The 22,801-nt window shown below is 43.8% G+C and overlaps 1 protein-coding gene across 1 annotated transcript in view; it reads left to right on the forward strand.

Annotated features, from left to right (window-relative positions):
- The window catches only part of CACNA1G (calcium voltage-gated channel subunit alpha1 G), a 462,994-nt gene that overhangs the window by 399,182 nt on the left and 41,011 nt on the right, over nucleotides 1–22,801 (forward strand). The window contains exons 35-36 of the mRNA XM_077251459.1: nucleotides 10,291–10,323; nucleotides 14,387–14,512. Of these exons, the coding sequence (XP_077107574.1) occupies nucleotides 10,291–10,323; nucleotides 14,387–14,512 (159 nt within the window). The remainder of the gene's footprint in view (nucleotides 1–10,290; nucleotides 10,324–14,386; nucleotides 14,513–22,801) is intronic.

Here is a 22,801-nt window from a genome sequence, read left to right on the forward strand (position 1 = left end):
GGGCCGTGCTATATATTACGTGGGCTGTGTTATATACTACGTGGCTGCTATATATAATGTGGCTGTGCTATATACTATGTGGCTGTCTGTGTTGCGTGAGCTGTGCTATATACTATGTGGCTGCTATATACTACGTGGCTGCTATATACTACGTGGCTGTTCTATATACTACGTGGCTGTGCTATATAATACGTGGCTGTCTGTTATATACTACGTGGCTGTGTTATATACTACGTGGCTGTGCTATATACTACGTGGCTGTGCTATATACTACGTGGCTGTGCTATATACTACTTGGCTGGCTGTGCTTTATACTACGTGGCTGTCTGTGTTATATACTACGTGGCTGTGTTATATACTACGTGGCTGTGCTATATACTATGTGGTGTGCTAAGCGCGACGTACATACATACATACATACATATTCTAGAATACCCGATGCGTTAGAATCGGGCCACCATCTAGTACTGTACATAAGGAAAGTCCAGAAGTATTGTAAGTGTGGTAAAACGTATATTTTGAATATTGCGCATTGGCCAAACCATGAGTATGTGCTGAGAGAGTTCTTGATGTATCCTACAAAGTAGGTGTGGATAATTATGTTAAAAAAAATGTTGTGGGTTTGGGTTGAGTATATCTCATAGGCATGTTAATGCAGTTTGGGACCATTTGAATGCAAAAACCTGTTCTCTTTATGTGCTGCCATGAGGCTGATTTTATAGAAGGGATTAGCACATTGCAATGCTACTAAAGAAAAGGAGATTGAGCAGCTTCATGTTGCATACATCAATAAAGAAATCAGACAGAATAAGAATAAATACCCCCACCATTAAATTACATTAAACAAATGCAGGGAGAACCTGTCGCGTTCGGCTGACAGTCTAATGTGCATGGGGGTGCTGCCCGAATTATGGTCAAGGAAGATGTCAATCCGTCATGTCCAGTTCGGACTGCCAATCGCATAATTCTCCCGGAGATAAGCCCAAACCAGCATTTCAGTCAGCAGCTTTCTCATGGTGAACACCGGAGTGCTCAACCAAATGATATTTGGTAGAGTCAGCTGACTTACGAATGATTGACTCGCCACTGCTGCTCTGCTCTCTATGCTTTGGCTGTAGTGGTTACATTTTGTCAGTAGCTCACATCACTGCTGCAGCCAATCACCGAGCTCAACGGCTTTGAGATGTAAACGATACAAGCCACTGAGCACAGGGATTTGCTGCAAGAGTGATGCAAGCTATGACGTGACATCACCATTTCCAGTCAAAACATAGAGACAGAAGCAGCGGTGTGGAGCTAGTGAGATGGTGAGTTCTATCTGGCTATGTTATTTTACATCACAGAGATCATTCAGGGTCTACTTTTCTAAAACTGGAGAACGCCCTTAAAGGGGACATAAAAAAGTGACCAGTTTTTGCTCTTATTTTATTCTCGTTGCTCCAAGTTTTCAAAGTTTTGGGTTTTTTCTAAACTGCCATACGGTTCCAGAGATATGATCCTTTTTATTTAGTGATCATTTTTATGGTTTTTACCATCTGTTGTGGTGACTGGCCCGGCCAGGGCCGTGGAGTAGTCGGTACCGGGTCCGGCGGTTCACAGGTGGATGCCACGGTGGCTGAGACCCGGTCCGTGGCCCAGGTTGCCCATGTAAAAGGGAAAGGTCTTTAAAGGGATAAAGTCTATTGCTCGTGACGCCACCTGTGGTATTCGGTCAGGGTGACTGACGCTGCTTTAAGGGGTCCGCTGGGGTGATGTTATGGCAGCTAGATGGTATACCTTCCCACAGGTGAAGTATATCCCCAGGGCTTCCCAGTATGTAGATAGTAGAATGGTGAGAGGTGCAGTGAAGAAAGAGGACACAGGATTGCAGTCTCTTTACCTTGTTTACTGTTGGTTTCAGCAGCCACAGTCCAGGGCACCAGATCTCAGTGCAGGTAGGGTCCGGCCGGTTTGGAGGCAAGTCCAGAGTCCCCTTGTCCAGGTGGAAATCAATAGCCTTCCCTTGCGCTGTAGTGGTGTAGTCCCTTACTGCTAAGCCTCTCGTAAGGTCCTCACAGATGTGGTTTTCTCTCTCTCTCTGCCCCCGTATAGGATAGGACAAAACCCGTATGACTGGTGACTTGAGCCTTTTTAAAGGGTCTCTTAGATAACCCGGCTCTGTGGGGTGTCACCATGCCTCCTGGGTGTAGGTGCGGACAGGTAATTAGCTGTCCTGCCAGTCTCTGAAGTAAGGCGTAGAGGTCCTTACTACCTCGGTGTTCTAGCTACCGGCTCTCTGCGCCTCAGAAGGAGGCAGCCTGCTCGGGGCTGGTCCCCTTCTGGTATCCTCTCCCGTGCTTTGCTTTCCCGCTCGCTCACTGCAATGTATTCAGCTTTTTATGTGTCTCTTTCTGAGAGCTGCAGCTCTTAGGGCATGCACAGCTCCGTGAACCCTCTATCCTCCTCAGACGGCTGTCTGGAACTGACTGACTCTCCCTACAGACTACCTGTTATATATATGGGGAGTCACCTAGTAAATAGGATCAAAAGCTACCCTGGTGGCCTGGAGTGTGAACATGTTGCATGCTTGTGGTATCTACCTGGCGACAGTTATCCTTTCTTGACTCCAAACGTAACATCACTCTCCCCGTGAGGAAAGCGACATTACTATGACGACCAGGGCCCTGGGGCGCCACAGTGGCTCACAGTGTAATAATACAGAGCAGCCTAAAGATGCGTCCCCAGAGAGTCCCGCGAGCCGCAGTAATTAAATTATCACTCAATAAAAAAGTATATATCTCTAGAATCGTATGGCAGATTGAACAAAAAACAAACAGCATACTCAGGTGAGCATTGAAAATAACATAAGAACAAAAACTGCCCTCTTTTGACTTTATGACAGGTCCTCTTTAAGCTCGCTTACTACTATAAAGAAGTTTAGCAGGGAGACAGCTGCCTCAGAGTGTCAAGTCCAACTAATCAATGTACAGGAGGAGGATGGAAAGTAAATCTAGTATTGGGTTAAAATGATCCCCCCAAATACAAGAAAGAGAACAGGTGCTAATTTAAAACCACGAGGGCAGCTTCCAGACCTACAAAGTACTAGACTTTACCCACCCATAAGGCTGGTGGGAGGTGATAAAAGATCTAACCTGGAAGTTATTTGGGGTTCAGATCCCTGTCAGGCCCAAACTAAGATCTTGATGAATTACATCAGTACCTGCAGTATCAGGAACTTTTAGGAAAGTTAGGCAAGGAGGGCCATGGTTGTGTATTACAAAGATAATGGTAAATCAGAAAAGTTTGCTGGGGTGATTGAAGAGTTCAGCTAAGGATTGTTGGTCTCTGTCACCAGGCAAAACATATACAGCTAGTGAAATAAGTATTGAACACGTCACCAATTTTCTAAGTAAATAAATTGCTAAAGGTACTATTGACATTAAATAAATGTCAATATATTAAGTTATGTGTAAAAATGAGAAATGACACAGGGAAAAAGTATTGAGCACGCTTACTGAAACGTGTTTAATACTTCGTATAAATCCTTTGTTGGTTAATACCGCTTCAAGACGCCTCCTGTATGGAGAAACTAGTTGAATGCATTGCTCGGGTGTGATTTTGGCCCATTCTTCCTCACAAGAACTCTTCAAATCCCAAAGTTTCTGTCTGCTCCTTCTATGAACTCTGAGCTTTAGTTCCTTCCATAATTTTTCTATTGAATTCACATCCGGAGTTTGGCTGGACCCTTGTAGCAGCCTTATTTTGTTTCTCTGAAACCAACTGAGAGTTACCTTGCCTGTGTGTTTGGGATCATTGTCTAGCAGAAATTTCCATCCCCTTTTCATCTTTATCATTCTGGTAGGTGGCAGCAGATTTTTATCAAGAAAGTCTTGGTACATTTGTCCATTCATCTTTCCTTCAATTATAGAATGTTTGCCAGTGCCGTATGCTGGAAAACAGCCCCACACCATAATTTTCCCACCTTCAAACTTCACTGTTGGTATGGTGTTTTTGGGGTGATATGTAATACCTTTTGGCCTCCAAGCATTGTGTGTATTATGACATCCAAAGAGTTAAATTTTGGTTTCATCTGACCAACTATATTCTCTCAATATTTCACAAGCTTGTCTAAATGTTGTTTAGCAAACTTTAAACGTACTTGAACCTGCTTTTTGTTCAGCAATGGGGTCCTCCGTGGTGACAGTGCATACAGGCTATGAAGGTTGAGTGCTTTCCTTATTGTTTTCTTTGAAACAATTGTACCTGCTAATTCCAGGTCTCTCTGTAGCTCTCCACAGGTGGTCCTTTGTTCTTGGACAACTCATCATATAATTCCTTTCACTCCTCTGTCTAAAATCATGCGGTGAGCAACTGGTCTTGGCAGGTTTATGGTGAAATAATGTTCTTTCCACTTCCGTATTATAGCAAGAGTGCTCACTGGAGCCTTCAGTACTTTAGAAATTATTCTGCAACCAATGCCATTATTATGTTTTGCAACAATAAGTTTGCAAAGGTCTTAAGACAGCTCACTGGTTTTACCCATCATGAGAGGTTTCTTGTGTGGCAACTTGGCAATGAGTCAGCTTTTTATATGCCATCAGTTGAACCAGCTGATATTATTTTTCACTAAGTGGCAAGATTACTTGCTAATTGCTGTTAGATTACAGCTGGTGTCATGACGTTACATGACTTTTTGCACCTTTCTTTCTTCATGTATTCAATACTTTTTCCCTGTGTCATTTCTCATTATTACATATAACTTAATTTCTGGACATCCGTGGTTTGATTTCTTTGTCTGAAAGGATTGGATGGGTCAATACTAACATCTAGTCAGAACTTCATGTCAATAACACTTTTAGAAATTTACTTAGAAAGTTGATGATGTGTTCAATACTTAATTCACCTACTGTATATGAAGGACTGTCAGATAGTAAACATGTTTTGTTTTGGATAGGACACAGCACCCTTGGTGTCTGAGATGAAAGAGTTACTTATGCGTTCTGCGAATCACAAGGAAAAATCAAGTGTAGGGTCAGGTGAGTTTGCTGCAGCCTATATCGTTTTTTTCCTTTGTCAGTGTAGAAGGGGAGAAGATAATTTGAGGGAGAAACCTTTGGACAGGGAAATTGTAGGGATACCCAGGAAATAGAAAGCCAATCTGATTCTACAGAGAGTGCAAGGTGAATGTAGTCTCTTTTTTTTTTCTTGACGATAAAAGTGGTGATCAAAAAGATACATGGCTCTAGCTTCTTGGATGTTTGCTAGGAGTGAGTGTAATTGATATATCATGATGATGGGGCTTCTTGACCTGTAAGGATACAAAGTTCTAAAATGCAACTTTGCATTTCCGTATTATAAATCTTCTTTGTTCTTAGAATGGGGGGATATTTACTTTTATAGTACGACTTTTTGCCAGTTTCCTCTGTGGTCTATTAGAGGTGGCCGGTTTCCTATGCAAGGACTGTATGCTTGTTAAATGATTACTATACAGTTTGCAAGCACAGCTCTGAAGTTGGCTGGATCACTTGACCTGGAAATCTTCACTGTCCCTGCGATTGAACTGTCAATCTTCAGATGAGCTTACTCTCTGTAAGCAGGAAACAGAGATAAAGGAACCCTAAAAAACGAAAATGAGACAACTCGCTAAGCAAATTTTTCAACCCCTTTAAGCAATTTAACCAAAATTCCTTTTGGTATGGCAAAATATGACAGTTGTGAAGTGTCTAATATATTGCCCTAGATAGAAATTGCCAAGAATAAATCCCTGGAGTGTCAGGCCTCTCCTTTCAAATAATAAACCATTACAACTTCTTGCACAGTTCTGTAGTCTCACTGCTCTTGCAGTTAAGAGTCCCCTTTTATGTTGATGTAAACTTTACATAGTGCTGTGCAAAAATTTAGGCAGAAGATAAAAAAATACTGCAAAGGAAGAATGCTTTCAAGAATAGAAGAATTAATAGTGTATTTTATTAATTTACAAAATGCAAAGTGAATGAACGAAAAAAAAATCTAAATAAAAATCCATTCTTTTAGGTACACTTACATATACGGTAGTTTTTGAAGGTTCCAAACATATTGGAGCACTAACCACAAATCTTCTTTAGATGTACAGTGAAGAAAATAAGTATTTGATACACTGCCGATTTTGCAGGTTTTCCCACCTACAAAGAATGGAGAGGTTTGCAATTTTTATTGTAGGTACACCAACTGTGAGAGACAGAATCTAAAAGAAATCCAGAAAATCACAATGTATGATTTTTAAATAAGTAAATTACATTTAATTGCATGAAATAAGTATTTTATCACCTACCAACCAGCAAGAATTCTGTCTCTAACATACCTGTTAGTTTTTCTTTAACCCCTTTATGACCGCCGTTGCGCCTTTTAATAGCGGCAGTTAAGGGTGCTTATTCTTCTGCGCTCCTTTTTAACAGCGCTGAGAAATAAGGTTATACTACCTCCCAGCATCGGAAATCCTCCGGGGTTTTTACCTTCCCCAGTGTTGCAATCACCATTATTCAAGGAATAACGGCGACCACAAAAAAGTCTGATTTCCTATTTTATTTCTCTCTCCTCTGATATGATAGAGCACATCAGAGGAGAGAGAAATGGGGTCCCCCAAGCCGCCCCGGTACTTCCGGCACCTCCTGCATCCTCCGGTGATGCCCCTACCACCTTAACGTCTTCTTCCGGGAAGAATATGGCGGGCGCATAAGAAGTGCACCTGCCGAGATCTGCTGGCCGGCACCCGGCAACAATAGGAGATTTCTCCTATAGGTTCATTTTGATCACTGTGATATACCCTATCACAGTGATCAAAATAAAAAAATAGTAAATCAACCCCCCTTTAATCATCCCTTAGGTAAAAATAAAATAAAAAAATGAACTTATTTCCATTTTTCCATTAGGGTAGTGTGGGGTTAGGGTTCAGGTTGGGGTTAGAGCTAGGGTTCAGGTTAGGGTTGGTGCTAGGGTTAAGGTTGGGGTTAGAGCTAGGGTTAGGGTTGGGCTAGGGTTAGGGTTGGGGCTAGGGTTAGAGCTAGGGTTAGGGTTTGGCTAGGGTTAGGGCTGGAGTTAGGGTTGGGGCTAGGGTTAGGGATATGTTGAGGTTAGGGTTGTGTTGGGGCTAGGGTTTTGATTAGAGTTAGGGGTTAGGGTTGAGTTAAGATTGGAGTTAGAATTAGGGGGTTTCCACAGTTTAGGTACGTCGGGGAATCTCCAAACGCGACATGGCGCCCACCATTGATTCCAGCCAATTTTGTGTTTGAAAAATCAAATGGTGCTCCCTCCCTTCTGAGCCCTGGCATGTGCTCAGTGGATTTCCCCCACATATGGGGTATTTGAATACTCAGGAGAAATTGCAAAACATATTTTGTTGTCCATGTTCTCCTGATGCGCTTGTGAAAATAAAAAAGCTTGGTTCTAAAGTAATTTTTTTGTGAAAAAAATGAAAATGTTCATTTTTTCCTTCCACATTGCTATAGTTCTCGTGAAGCACTTGAATGGTTAATAAACTTCTTGAATATGGTTTTGCACTCCTTGCTTTTGTTATAATGGTGTCACTTTTGGGTATTTTCTGTTATATTAACCCCCAAACTCACTTCAAATGTGAGGTGGTCCCTAAAAAATGTTTTTCTAAATTTTTTTGGAATAGTGAGAAATCGCTGGTCAACTTTTAACCCTTATAACGTCCTAATAAAAAAATTTATGTTTCCAAAATACTGCTGATGTAAAGTAGACATGTGGGAAATGTTATTTCTTAACTATATTGTGCGATATGACTCTCTGATTTAAGAGCACAAAAATTGAAAGTTTGAAAATTGTCAAATTTTCAAAATTTTTGCCAAATCTGTTTTTCTCATAAATAAACGCAAGTCTTATTGAAGAAATTTTACTATTAACATGAAGTACAATATGTCATGAAAAACAGTCTCAGAATCAGTGGGATCCATAGAAGTTTTGCAGAGCTCTAACTTCTTAAAGTGGCAGTGGTCAGAATTGTAAAAATTGGCTTGGTCATGAAGTACAAAATGTACAAAATTGGCTCTGTCACTAAGAGGTTAAGAAGCCCTCCTACTCTGCACCTGTCCACACACTCAATCAATCACACTACAACCTCTCACCATGGCCAAGACCAAGGAGCACCTAAGGACACCAGGGACAAAATTGTAGACCTGCACAAGGCTGGGATGGCTACAGGACAATAGGCAAGCAGCTGGGTGAGAAGGCAACAACTGTTGGCACAATAATTAGAAATTGGAAGAACACAAGATGGCTGTCAGTCTTCCTCGGTCTGAAGCTCAATGCAGTATCTCACCTCGTGGGGCAAGAATGATTCTGAGAAAGATCAGGAATCAGCCCACAACTACACTGGTGCACCTGGTCAATGTCCTGAATAGAATTGGGATTACAGTCTCAAACATTACCGTTAACAACACACTACACCAGCATGGATTAAAATCCTACAGGGCACGCAAGGTCCCCCATTCTCATGCCAGCACATGTTCAGGTCTGTTTGAAGTTCGCTAATGACCATCTGGATGATCCAGAGGATGCATGGGAGAAAGTCATGTGGTCAGATGAGAGAACTTTTTGCAATGAACTCCACTCACCATGTTTGGAGGAAGAATGATGATTACAACCCCAAGAATACTATCCTAACCTTGAATCATGGTGGGGGAAACATCATACTTTGGGGATGCTCTTCTGCGAAGTGGACAAGGACGACTGCACAATATTGAAGGGAGGATGGATGAGGTCATGTATTGCGAGATTTGGCCAACAACCTCCTTCCCTCAGTAAGGCTACATTCACATTAGCGTTGTGTCAGGCGCAGCCGCGGCGACGCATGCATCATGCGCCCCTATATTTAACATGGGGGCGCATGGACATGCGTTGCACTTGCGTTTTGTGACGCATGCGTCACTGTGGTGCATGCGTCAGGGCGCAGAGGACGCTGCATGATGCAGTTTTTTCTGCGCCAAAAAACATGCAAAAGTGGACGCATGCGTCACAAAACGCTTTCTTTGTGCATTTGCATTGTGCGTTGCGTCGCCGACGCTGCACCGCACAACGCAAATGTGAACGTAGCCTAAGAGAATTAAAGATGGGTCATGGCTGGGTCTTCCAGCATGACAATGACCCAAAACACACAGCCAGGGCAACTAAGGAGTGGCTCCCTAAGAAGCATTTCAAGGTTTTGGAGTGGCCTAGCCAGACTACAAACCTGAGCCAAATAGAAATTCTTTTTAGGGAGCTGAAACTTAATGTTGCCCATCAACAGCCCGGAAACCTTAAACATCTGGAGAAGATCTGTGTGGAGGAGTGGGCCAAAATCCTTGCTGCAGTGGGATTAAATGAAGAGACAGTAAGATTTTCATAAGCCTACATCCACAGAATGTGGTTAGTTCTCAAAGATGTTTAGAACCACCTCCCTAACAAGTTCCTTCAAAAGCTGCATGGAAGTGTACTTTAGAATTGATGGTTTCTTGCTGTTTTGAAGGCAAAGGGCGGTCAGGTCACACCAAAATATTGATTTGACTTATATTTCTCCTTTGTTCATTTAATTTGCATTTAGCTAGTAGGTAAAAATGAACTATTAACACTTTAGTTTTTACTTACTTTCTTACTTTGCAGAATTTTTCCACACCTGCTTAAAACTTTTGCACAGTACTGTATAAATAAATTCCCTCTTGTCCTGCTTATTGGTCTAAGTATGAAAAGATCGTTAGACTGATCTGTTTACTGTCCATTGATTGATTTATTTTTTTTAAATCGAAGATACTTATCAAGTTCCCTCTATATTTTCTGCATGCTACAGTGTAGTCTACACACCAAGACCTCTCGTCCCGGACGATCCACTGTTTCTTCTTTTATAGCGGATGCAGTGACATCGCTTTTTGTAACCTCAAGGTTATCAGTGGAATAGCGACTATTTTGTTCTTTTTGAAAGCTTTATTCATTAAAGTCGCTACACTACATACATTTATCAGCTATCCACTGCATATATGATAAATGTATGATTGCTGCAGATGCGACCTCAGGGTTGTCCAGGGATCAAGAAAACAGGATCTCAAAGTCCTATATGTGAATCAAGTAGTAGTAGTGTATGTGTGACCACCACTTATTCCTTGGAGTTAATGGAGATTCTTAACTAGGAAATTCAAAACCAGGCATCATGTGTCCTGTTGTGGCTAATACTGATCCTGAGCCGAGTCTTGAAGTATAATAGTATAAAGCCAGAATATTTCTTCTGATATCATTTTTCTACTGTGCATAGACTTACTATTTGTTATCCTTCACTCTCTCTAGGTTGTACGAACTGAATCAGAGGGACATCTGAAAGTGAGATAATGCACTTTATTGGTTGACGTGTTCTTGTTTTGTCGTTCAGTGTATCTCAGAGAGTGTAGTTATCCAGATACAGTCTCTATCATTGTTTACCACTTGGGATCACTTTAGTCTAGCCCATATTTAAAGAGCAGTATGTGAGTCTGGCCTTACTGTGGTGACCTGTTGCTGTGAGAGGGTTAAGTATGTCACCAGTGGACCCTGTGAGACCTCTTGTGTCTTGTCTGTATACCTTCTTATGGATGTAGGTTTGTGTCTGCTTGCTGTATTTTTGTCCATATACCGGAGGCTACTGTACGTCTACTGACTTCTACTGGGCTTTTTGTGACTGTTTTGGAATGGTTCTTTGTGTTTGATGATAGTGTAATCGTTATTTCAGATTGTGTTTTCTATATTCCACATTAAAAACAGACAGGGGGTCATTTTCTGTGTTTGTCGATCCTGTAGAGGGCAGTGAATCATCCATTTAGGTGATTATTTACCTGTAAGAATGAGTTCAAGGTCAGACATAATTTCCTACATACAGTAACATGGGTACAGCTAAGGCTAGGTTCACATTACTACAGTGCTCTACGTCAATCACGGTGTTGGGGTTTCAGTCGAAATACCAAGAAAACTGTAATCCAGCAGTAAGCTCTGATGGAGTCATTCACTTTATTAATCTGTCAACCTATTAACCACGTGGTTTATAACGTTTTTGACAAATACCACCAGGATGGAGGCCAGGCAGCGTTCACAGTGACTTCATTTGCTTCATTCAAGTGAATAGCACAGTTGGAATACTGTTTTTCTGGAATTCCAACAGTCACAGTCACCAACATATGGCTCAACATTAAGCACCGTATTAATGTGAACCTTGTCTTAAAGGAATCTCTCACCTGGTTTTTGCCACCTAATCTGAGAGCATCATAATGAAGAGACAAGAGACCCTCATTCCAGTGATGTGTCACTTACAGGGCTGCTTGCTGTACTTGTGATAAAAATCATAATTTTATCAGTAGCAGATTATCACTAGAGGATGAGTAAACCTCCTACCATGTAGTTGTCCTTATATATGAGCTCTGTATAACTCCGCCCCCACCACTAATTGGCAGCTTTCCACCTATGGACAGTGTATACTGTAAGCTGCCAATCAGTGGTGTGGGTGCGGTTTTACAGTTTAGTACTAAGAAAACCGGTAGATCTGCAGCAGATAAAACAGTGATTTTATCAAAACAGCAGCAAGCAGCCCAGTAAGTGACACAGCTGGAATCAGGATCTCTGCTCCTACATCATTCTGCTTTCAGATGGGGCAGCAATAATCTCGTGACAGATTCCCTTTAAGTACCTATCACTACCGCTGTATAATTGCATCTGCTGTCAGGGAAAGCAAGAATCGGGTACGTTGTATTCCTGACGTAGGTCCTTTTTAATGCCGATAAATACGTTGCTGTCTGGAGAGTCTAGCTGCAGCTTTTCTACCTGTCCTGAGTGTGTGCACTTATTGAGAAGTTATAGGAGAAAACTGTCAGAGCAACAGGCGTTTGATTGACAGCATGTTGTGTGTCCACCACTGGAGAGGTGGCAGTTTCCAAGGTGCACAGTATTAACAATGTTAGTAAAAGTGAAAATCTGTTTCGTGATCTTGAATGTGTCATAAATACATTCACTATTACAACACTGTATTATCGAATTTCAGTAACGGCAGCCCATTAGCAGAGCCAAATTGTTCTGAGACCTCTATGGTTGCATGAATTATGGAGGTCCAAGATTCCAGACTTGACAAATGGTGCAACTTCACTCTAACATTAAAGAAGTCCTCCTCCTCCCATCAACATTTGTATCCTCTTAACATAGTGCAATCATCACATTATATAGCACTGTGTACTTACAATTGCTCATTTTGCCTTTCTACCCAGCTAATTCTTCTCTTTTCCATTAGGTCTATGACATCATGTGCTTAAAAACTGACTAGCTGAATCCTTCTAAGCTCTAAGTAGAAACAGGAGGTCAATTTTCCCTGTATGTCTCATAAGACACTGGACAGGGAGGAGGAGGGAGCAGCTGGGTCAGAAGTTGAGGAGGGGAATGATGAATGCAGGGAAAAGAGACTTCCTGTTTCTACATAGAGCAGAGAAAAGACAATAATTAGCTGGGTAGAAAGGCAAAAAGAGCAATTGTAAGTACACAGCACTTATAATCACTGCAATAAAATAAGCAGATAAAATGTTTATGGCAGTGCTTCTTTAAGCTCTGTTTGCATTTTCTTTTCCTGTCTGGCAAAATACAGTGCATCATTAAAAATGGTAAACCTCTGTTCTGGTATACTGCAGTGATGGCGTGGCCATAGGAGCTATGCCGTAACCATGACAAGTGGGTTTTCTCTATTTAAAGGGAATCTCTCACCCCCAAAATGCATTTTAAATGAGCTATAACATGATATAGGGGACTGTTTACACGGACCAAATGGCGTCACAATACCATCACTGATCGGTAAACTTTTAGTGCTCGGTAGTCATTTGAACACCTGTTTACACAGGCGGACCAAAGTAAACGATGCACACTGAGCGATCTATACATAGGCTGCCATGGTTCTTGGCAGCACTGGCCCTGTTTACGATGCACCGCTGAAAATGATGATCTGCACAAAAGAACATTTCACCTGATGAACGAGCATTTTCTCATTCATTGGGTGATGGTCAGCCTATTTACACAGTCAAGCCAAGGACGCATTGAAACCCGTTTTTTGCACAGCCATTAGAAGTTGTTTTCTCAGGCACTGTACCAGTAGCTGGTTCAGTGCTAGTATGATTTTTATAGGGCCCCCTATATCATGATATAACGGCCCACATGAGCTACAGTAGTAATAAGCGTTTATTTACTTGCTATAGGTAAAAAAAACTGCAGTAAAGTCCTTCTCGGGTTCATTCTAATGTAGTGAAAAAGCAGCTTATTTTCCTCTGCTTATTCACATGCAGAAAATCTGCTGCATTTTACAATACATGAATTGTGCGTGAGGTTTTAGGAAACCTTATATGTTCGTTTTACGAAACCTTATTCACAGTGTTCGTTGACCCAGTGCTGCAGATATGACATAAGCAGCCTATCAATTTTTTTCATACATTTAGATGTATCAATTTTCCTCTGCAGATGTTACCGCAGTTCCATCAAAAATTACCAAAAAAATGTACATGCTTTACAAATTATACCTTATGCTGCAGATTATAACCCATGCATTGCAAATAGTGAAGTCTGCAGCATAAATTAACATATTGAATATTAAAGGGAATCTGTCACCAGGTTTTTGCTACCTCATCCGAGAGCAGCATAATGTAGGAGAAGTGACCCTGGTTCCAATTATGTATCACATAGTTTACTGGGTGCAGCAGTTGTAATACAATCAGAGTTTTTAGATGTAGCATGTAGCAGAGCTTAGAAAGCTAACCCTACCCACACCACAGGACAGTGAGCTGCTTATCAGAGGAGGGGGCGTGGCCAGTCTAGCAGTAACACGAGACCTAGTCCAGCAGTGATATCTTGGTGATAAAACCTTCATTGTAAGCAAACAGCGCACAGCCTGATAAGTGACACATCCCTGAATTCAGCATTTTAACCCCTACATCATGCTGTTCTCAGATTACATAGCAAAAACCTGCTGACAGATTACCTTTCAATTCTTCGCTGCTACTGTAGCGCGCTACGGATTTTCCATCCGCAAATCTGAACAGAAAAAACGCAGTGTCTGTGCCATTTAATATAAAACTGCACATATGTATTCTTGAAAATATCTGCTTGTGTCTGTGCTTGTACTGTATGTCTTTGACCTGCCCCAGAGATCTTCTGGAGTATATTGGAAACTATAGGTAAATCTGGACATTGCGCCAGTCGGAATCGGAGTATTGGAGAGTGAGGACATAATATAGCTCTGTTGATCAGACAGTGCAGTATATGTGTGTTTTCATCTCATTCATTAGTAATCCATTATTTTGTGTCATGGGATAGAATTTGTATTCAGAGGACATTTAGGTAACATTTTATTTTGTTCTTTTCTTATTCTTGGCCATTTTCCCTCATTTAGATTCCTCTAGCGGAGATGGAAGGACTGTCCTTGACTTCAGATATTATGTCCGAAAAGTCCTGGTCCTTAGCCCTAACGGACGACTCACTGCCAGATGACATCGTGTTTAGCGTTCTCGAACCAAAAGTATCCATATTTATTTCTATCATATTCTGGCTTGAAATGAATCACAAATTTCTAAACATCTGCATCAGTTTGTTTTAGTTAATATATCTTCCACAGGAATTCATGGGAGTAACTGCCCCCAAATAAAGTTATCAAGTCTTGCCAATAGAATTTGTGTATCAATTCCCTGTACGTTTGAAACTCCCTACTTTCAGTAATTCAATGAGACCGTTCATTATTTACTTCTAGTAGATAAAATCTGTCCTGGTCAGTGATATGACATACCACCCAACCGCCCCGGACCAGCGGGACTGTCCCAGATTCAGGGGGCTGTCCTGGAAGGTCAGGAACCAGGTACAGCTCAATGTAACAGTGAAACATGACCCTTTAGGTCACGTGGCCGTCTTAAGACACATGACTAAGCAGGAAGAGTAGCAAGGCACAGGCAAGCTGTGTGTGTATGTCTGTTTGTGCATTTTTGATGTAGCAGAATAGCAGGGCCGGATTTAAGAGGTGGGTGGCCCGGGGCCCATTTTGGAAGGAGGCCCATTTTTCAAGGTGCTGCAATATGTAATGAAAAAACACAAAATAAAACGAACACAAGTTTATTTACAAAAATCATTTATGCAGAGTAATTCAGGTAAAATCATTCATTTTTTACAATCCAGGCACTTTCCTTGATTTTCGTGCTGCAAAATCACTAATGATGTCGCTAAAGTCCAATTCACGCAGTATATCTGACTTGATGCTCATGACGCACACACACAGACAGACACAGACAGAGATCATACTCACCCATCGTAACACTGTGATGACTGAACCACTTCACCTCTGGATCTTCAGTGACTGAAGATCCAGAGTGAAGTCCTGCTGCGCTCTCCACGGTGGAGAATCCTCTTCTCGTGCCGACATCGTTGATCCGCCTCCTTCCTCACAGGTAGCTGAACAAACTCTCACCTGATCTAATCTGAGGGAGCGATCATATAGCTGAATGGGTAGCACCTAGAAGCTTCTCTTGGGATCGGAGAAGGCTGCCGCATGCCATAAGCTAAGCATTAGGTACAGGGAGGGTACTAAGGAAGTCTGGCTAGGCTAGCCAGGTCAGTGGATGCTGACGTAGGTCAGCTGCCATGACTCTGCCGCTCTGCGCCAGCCACTGAGATGTAGGACCATAGCCAGGTCCCTACACTTTATATAGTTTCTCTTCTGTTAAATGTTCCTTATCATTAGAAACGTTTCACGGCAAAGAGACGCGCATTTTACATGTTTTGAGATATTTATCCCTATATTGGTGGGTGGTCCAGGCCCCTTGGGCCTCCCCTAAATCCGGGCCTACAGAATATTATATGTTTTAATGTAGCAGTTATGTTGATGTACCAGAACTGTGTGTGTTGATGTTGCAGAGGTGTGTGAGTTGAAGTTGCAGAGGTGTGTGTGGTGATGTAGCAGAGATGTGTGTGTGTGTTGACGTGTCAGAGCTGTGTGGGTGGGGTCATCATGTTTTGTGGGCGGATTTGTGGGTGGTCATTGCAGGGGCCTTATACTGTTTGTGGATGAATGTACTGTGAGCAAGAGAGTGTAACGATTGTGGTCACAGGCGACCGGGCCCATGCACAATGCAGGACTCCAGCACAAACTTCAGCTGGATGTGTGTCCTCAGACGCACATTCAGCTGAAGTGTATTGTGGATCAGAGACCCGACCTGCAATATACTCTGTCGACCAATCCGAAAATGCAGCTGATATCAGCATGCACGTGACTGAGGGTGCATGGCAGTGACGTCATGCACTCCGGTCGCTTGCACTCTGAAGTCAGCTGCCAGCTTCAGAAGAGGGCACTGCACGGCAGAGGAACGGAATGAAGGTGAGTAGAATTTTTTTTCTATGCATTAACCCCTTATCCACAATCAATGATTGTTTTGGGAGCCATGTCATCTGCTGGTGTAGTTCCACTGTGTTTTATCAAGACCAAAGTCAGTGCAGCCGTCTACCAGGATATTTTAGAGCACTTAATGTTTCCCTCTGCCGACAAGCTTTTTGGAGATGGAAATTTCATTCTCCAGTAGGACTTGGCACCTGTCCACACTGCCAAAAGCACCAATTCCTGGTTTAAAAACAACAGTATCACTGTGCTTCATATGCCAGAAAACTCACCTGACCTTAACCCCATAGAGAATCTATGAAGTATTGTCAAGAGGAAGATGAGAGACACCAGACTCCACAATGCAGATGAGCTGAAGGCTGCTATCAAAGCAACCTCGGCTTTCATAAGAGATGCAGTAGGGAGATGGGAGAAAGTTCCACAAAGTCAACTATCACTGCAGCCCTCCACCAGTCGGGCCTTTATGGCAAAGTGGCCTGTCGGACACCTCTCTTCAGTGCAAGACATGTGAAAGCATAGAGTTTGCTAAGAAAAACACATGAAGGACTCCCAGACTATCAGAAATAAAATTCTCTGGTCTGATGAGACGAAGATAGACCTTTTTTGGTGCTAATTCTAAGCTGTATGTGTGGAGAAAACCAGGCACTGCTCATCATCTGCCCAATACAATCCCAACAGTGAAACGTGGTGGTGGCAGCATCATGCTATGGGGGGTGTTTTTCAGCTGCAGGGACAGGACGACTGGTTGTCATTGAAGGAAACATGAATGCGGCCAAGTACAGAGATATCCTGGATGAAAACCTTCCAACAAGACAATGCCCCTAAGCACACAGCTAAAATAACAAAGGATTGGCTTCAGAACAGCTCTGTGACCATTCTTGACTGGCCGAGCCAGAGCCCTGACCTAAACCCAATTGAGCATCTCTGCAGAGACCTGAAAATGGCTGTCCACCAATGTTCACCATCCAACCTGAAGGAACTGGAGAGGATTTGCAAGGAAGAATGGCAAAGGATCCCCAAATCCAGGTGTGAAAAACTTGTTGCATCATTCCCAAGAAGACTCATGGCTGTACTAGCTCAAAAGGGTGCTTCTACTCAATACTGAGCAAAGGGTCTGAATACTTATGACCATGTGATATTTCAGTTTCATTATTTTAATAAATTTGCAATAATTACTATCAGTCTATTTTTTTCAGTCAAGATGGGGTGCAGAGTGTACAGTAATGGGAAAAAAATGAGCTTTATTTTAAAGGGAACCTGTCACCCCCCCCCCCCCCCAGTCATTTCAAACTAAAAGAGCCACTTGTGCAGCAGTAATGCTGCATTCTGACAAGGTGGCTCTTTTAGTTCTGGGTGCTTTAACTAGAGAAATAATCCGTTTTGTAATTTGTCCCAAATACCTTGTCTTCAGTCAAGGAGGCCGGCGTTTCCCCCCTGCTTCAGACAGCACAGAGCTGTCACTCACATCTTCTTGGCGCCGGGAGCCACCTCCTCCTCACCGCTGTTTTCAAAATAGCCGGCGCCTGCGCTCTTTACTCCTGCCTTGGGCAGGCGCAGTGAGCGCTGGCCGTCTGTCCTCATATGCAGTCCAGCTGACTGCGCCTGTGCGGCCGCCCTGCCTGTGATTCCCAGCCCCGCAATGTGAATAAATCATAAGTCACTGCGGGGCTGGGAATCACAAGCAGGGCGGCCGCACAGGCGCAGTCACCGAGACTTCATATGAGGAAAGACGGGCAGCACTCACTGCGCCTGCACCAGGCAGGGGAAAAGAGCGCAGGCGCCGGCTATTTTGAAAGCAGTGTGTGAGTGACAGCTGTGTGCTGTCTGTAGCAGGGGGGAAACGCCGGCCTCCTTGACTGAAGACCAGGTATTTGGGACAAATTACAAAACGGATTATTTCTCTAGTTACAGCACCCAGAACTAAAAGAGCCACCTTGTCAGAATGCAGCATTACTGCTGCTCAAGGTGGCTCTTTTAGTTTGAAACGACTGGGGGGGGGGGGGGGGTGACAGGTTCCCTTTAATTTACCAAATGGCTGCAATGAAAAAAAGTGTGAAAAATTTAAAGGGATCTGAATACTTTCCGTACCTACTGTATATAAATAATGTTTGTAAAGCGCTGTGGAATTAATGGTGCTATATAGGTAAGTAAAATAAATAAAAAAATATATATATACAGTATATACACACACATATAGTATATACGAATATATATATATATATATTTTTTTTTTATTATTATTATTTTTGCCTAAAATACAAAGAAAATATGTCATTTTTAGCTTTCAACCTTTTAGAGATCATTTTATCTTCAACTTGCTTAAAGGGAACCTGTCACCCCCACCCCCCCAGGCGGTTTTAACTAAAAGAGCCACCTTGTGCAGCAGTAATGCTGCATTCTGACAAGGTGGCTCTTTTAGTTCTGGGTGCTGTAACTGGCGAAATAATCAGTTTTGTAATTTGTCCTAAATACCTTTTCTTCAGTCAAGGAGGCCGGCGTTCCCTGCCTGCTGCAGACGCCACACAGCTGTCACTCAAATCTTCTTGGCGCCGGGCGCCGCCTCCTCAGTGCTGTTTTGAAATGAGCCGGCGCCTGCGTTCTTTTCTCCTGCCTGGTGCAGGCGCAGTGAGCGCTGCCCGTCTGTCCTCATATACAGTCTAGCTGACTGCGCCTGTGCGGCCGCCCTGCCTGTGAATCCCAGCCCCGCAATGTGAATAAATCAGAAAACACTGCGGGGCTGGGATTCACAGGCTTGGCGGCCGCACAGGCGCAGTCACCGAGACTTCATATGAGGACGGGCATTACGCACATATAGCAGCATTTGTCCGACGCGTTTCGACTGACGTCTTAATCATGGCATGCCTGGAGTGAGACTGAACAGTTCTTATGCTCCTTTCTCAGGAATCATCACAACGGATTCTAATTAAATCAATTTTCTTGCAAGTAACACTCCACGCCTGTTGCAACATTGCATATCCTGAACGTAAAACCAGAAAAGAAGAGAAACTGTATACATGCAATAAGTTAAAAACATGAAAGAATATATATATATATATATATATATATATATATATATATATATATACACACACAGTACAAAGCAAAAGCTTGGACACACCTTCTCATTTAAAGATTTTTCTGTATTTTCATGACTATGAAAACTAAATTTACACTGAAGGCATCAAAACTATGAATTAACATATGTGGAATTATATACTTAACAAGAAAGTGTGTAACAACTGAAATTGTGTCTTATATTCTAATTTCTTCAAAGTAGCCACCTTTTGCTTTGATGACTGTGTAGCGCCCCCACTGCCGCAGGGCCGAGGGGTACCCGGTACCGGGCCTCTGAGTCTCTGCTCTGGGGTTGTCACGGTGGCTAGACCCGGTCCGTGACCCTGCTGAGGGGCGTACAGTAATAGATGTGGATAGATGATGGTGGTGGTGATGCCGTAGTGGTGCGGTGCAGTAAATAACGAGGACACCAGGTTGCAGTCTCTTTACCTCTTTACTGAAGATCTCTGGGTCCTCAGTCCGGAATCCGGATTACCAGGCTGCGCAAGTCCGGCCGGTCCAATGACACCTCCAGAGTTCTCTTAACAGGTGGAAATCTGTGCCTTCCTGCTAGCGCTATGTGTTGTGATCCTTCCCTGCTGTGCTTACGGAAAGTCCCCACAACTGTTGTGTCCGTTTCTTAAGTTCCCTCACAACTCGATTAGATGATGTTCTGCTAATCCTCCGTCCCTCCCTGATGTTACGGTTAGGACGGCACCCGTATGACGGGTAGGCTCGGAGCTCTTCCGGGACCCTAGAGTCGCCCCTCTCCACAGGTTGCCCCCCAAGACTGCATAGGTGATTTAGGTGAGACAGCCCGCCTTAGACTGACTGTCCTGCCGTTGGTTTAGAGTATTGCTTGAAGCTGAGTATTGTAATACTCCCTCGGCGTTCCGGCCGCCGGTTGTGCGCCTCAGTAGGATGTTGCCTCGGTCTTACAGCACGACTCCTACTGGTATTCTCCTTCTTGCTTTGATCTCGTTTCTCACTCAGCACAATCTATCTCGCTTCCAATCCCTCCTTGGGTACCGCCGCTATACTGAGCAGGCACGGTCCCGTTACGTTCGCTCAAGTTGCCAAGCCTCTGTCAGGATCCCACCCCTGACAGGGACCCTACCGAATCTTCTCCCACAACACCCTCTGCCACAAGGTGTTGCCTGGTTCCAACCCAGTCAGCTTTCTGCCTAACTTCCTGCCTGACCCCCAGTTTACCCACAATGGTGGGGAGTGGCCTAATGAATAGAACCCTTAGCTCCCCCTGGAGGCCCGGCTGTGAAATGTATTGGTGTCTGTGATACCTGGTCAGATGAACTCTTTCAGTGCCATCAGACGTACCATAGCTCCCCTTAGTGGCGGAGCCACAGTACTGCAGCGACCAGGACTCTGGGGCGCTGCACTCCCCCCCGGTTAAATCCAGTACTCCTGGACTGGGAAGAAAACAACAATACAGGTTAGCAAAAAGACATACAATTTTGTTGAGTGCAATAACAATAAGTATACTTGAACAGAGCTTCCCTTTATGGGAGGTGAGGACACTTGAACGTTACAAACATGGTTAAATACTTTTAAATAACTTTTCTATAAATAACTCTCTTTACCCAACCGGGTATTCTACTTAGTACAAATGCTCGAACAATAATTTAACTTTGCCTTTAAGGACGTACACTCTGAATCCACTAAAGACCTTCTTATAATCACATCATAAGGCAATTTAACTTTTTCATGCTCCCTCTTTAAATCTGCAGGACCGCCTGTCCTAACGGCACCAGACCTTCTGCCTCTCCTTTCTGTTACAGGACCGCCCCGTTCAGCCCGGGCCTACTGCCTTTTCAACTACTATACACAGTATAGAACATAACATTACTTTCAGTTTTGGATCAACGGGCCATCTCTATATGGCTCCTAAGAGGACTCACTAACTAACCCCGTACGGGTTCACTGTCTGTCCCCATGTTTCTATCAACATTATTAAACATTTTTCACAATTAACTTGTTAAATACACATAACTTCTTCATATAAACATCATCATCATTTCCTTCTATCAAGGCATCATTACTATCTGTCTTAAAGCAATATCACCCTTTAAGTGCAACAGGTGAACGTCCCCTTTAAGGGGTGACCAAGTCTCTATGAGGTAGCATATCTTCTCAAGCTACCAGTCCGTACGCAGCAAAGGCTCCGGTGCGGTATCTTCGCAAAGAGTCTCTTGTTAAGTAAAACCAGTAGGGAGCACCTTTAAGAAGGTGCAAACTATGTACAAGCAGTTTGTATCATGCACTGTTCATGATTGCGGCAGTTCTGGAAACTTGTGCAAACTTAGAAAAAGCAAACAAAACAATAGGGATCCCGGGTCAACAAAGGGATCCCCTTAAGAGTTAACCCTGGATGGGTCTAGCAGCAAAACAGTAGAACAGTAACTATTTACATGTTCAGAATACTGAGACATTTATTTGAACCACCCAGGAGGCAGCACCGGCGGAGGCAACCCCTTTGGGTATTGCGAGCCGCCTGGTACTGCATAAGGGGGTCTGTCGTCCCATCTGGGGGTCTGTGTACCCACAGTCTTCAGCTCCGCAGCAGCACGGGCACCACCCACCGAGAGAGGTGCCTCCTTGGCCACGAGGGTGGTGGAGGTGACAATGCTGCATGTCGTGGTCTTGACCATAGTGCACGTGGGGGTGTCTTCGGTGGTCCTGGCAACGACCACGGGCTGACCGCAAGGGGACACCTTTACTACAGGGGTTAGCTTCACTGGCACCCTAATCGGAGGCATCGCAGGGTTTGGCTCCTTGCGGACATTCAGGGCAAACCACCCTTTTTCCCCAAAGTGCCTGGTGTATGAGACTTCATCCCCCGGATAGAGATCCCGGCCTGGGTTGCCCTCCCTGAGGTGCGACTCAACATCCCTCCGGTTCACAAACACCTCCGCATACAGACCCGGCTCCTTGATGAAGCCCCAGCCTCCACGGAGCCTGAAGGTGGCGATGATGCCCTGCCTGCGCAGGGCCTGGTGAGCGGTGGGGTCTTTGCGGGCCCGGTCTTTGACCGCCAAGTCTTTCCGGTGGTGGGCCTCCAGCCCGGCCTGGTATTCCTTTTCCTTCTCCTTCCACTGCTGCTCCAGCTGGACCTGATATTCTTCCCAGCTTAGGGCCTGCACCATCTCTCCCTCCTGGGTCTTCACCCCAGGGAACCCCATAAGATTGGATCCGGGGTTCACCCAGCGGCACACTGTGCGCTCCGCGTGGACCTCACACAGCAGGGGAGTGGGAGCGATTGGGGCTCGCATACGGTGCTCCATGCCCGTGGCTTCCTCCCATGGTTGTAGGCATTGGAGTTTATGGGTTCCCGGGAGAGGGGGTGCTGCTATTGGACCC

This window comes from Ranitomeya variabilis, chromosome 4 (assembly GCF_051348905.1).
Source record: "Ranitomeya variabilis isolate aRanVar5 chromosome 4, aRanVar5.hap1, whole genome shotgun sequence".
NCBI classification, from domain to species: Eukaryota; Metazoa; Chordata; class Amphibia; order Anura; family Dendrobatidae; genus Ranitomeya; species Ranitomeya variabilis.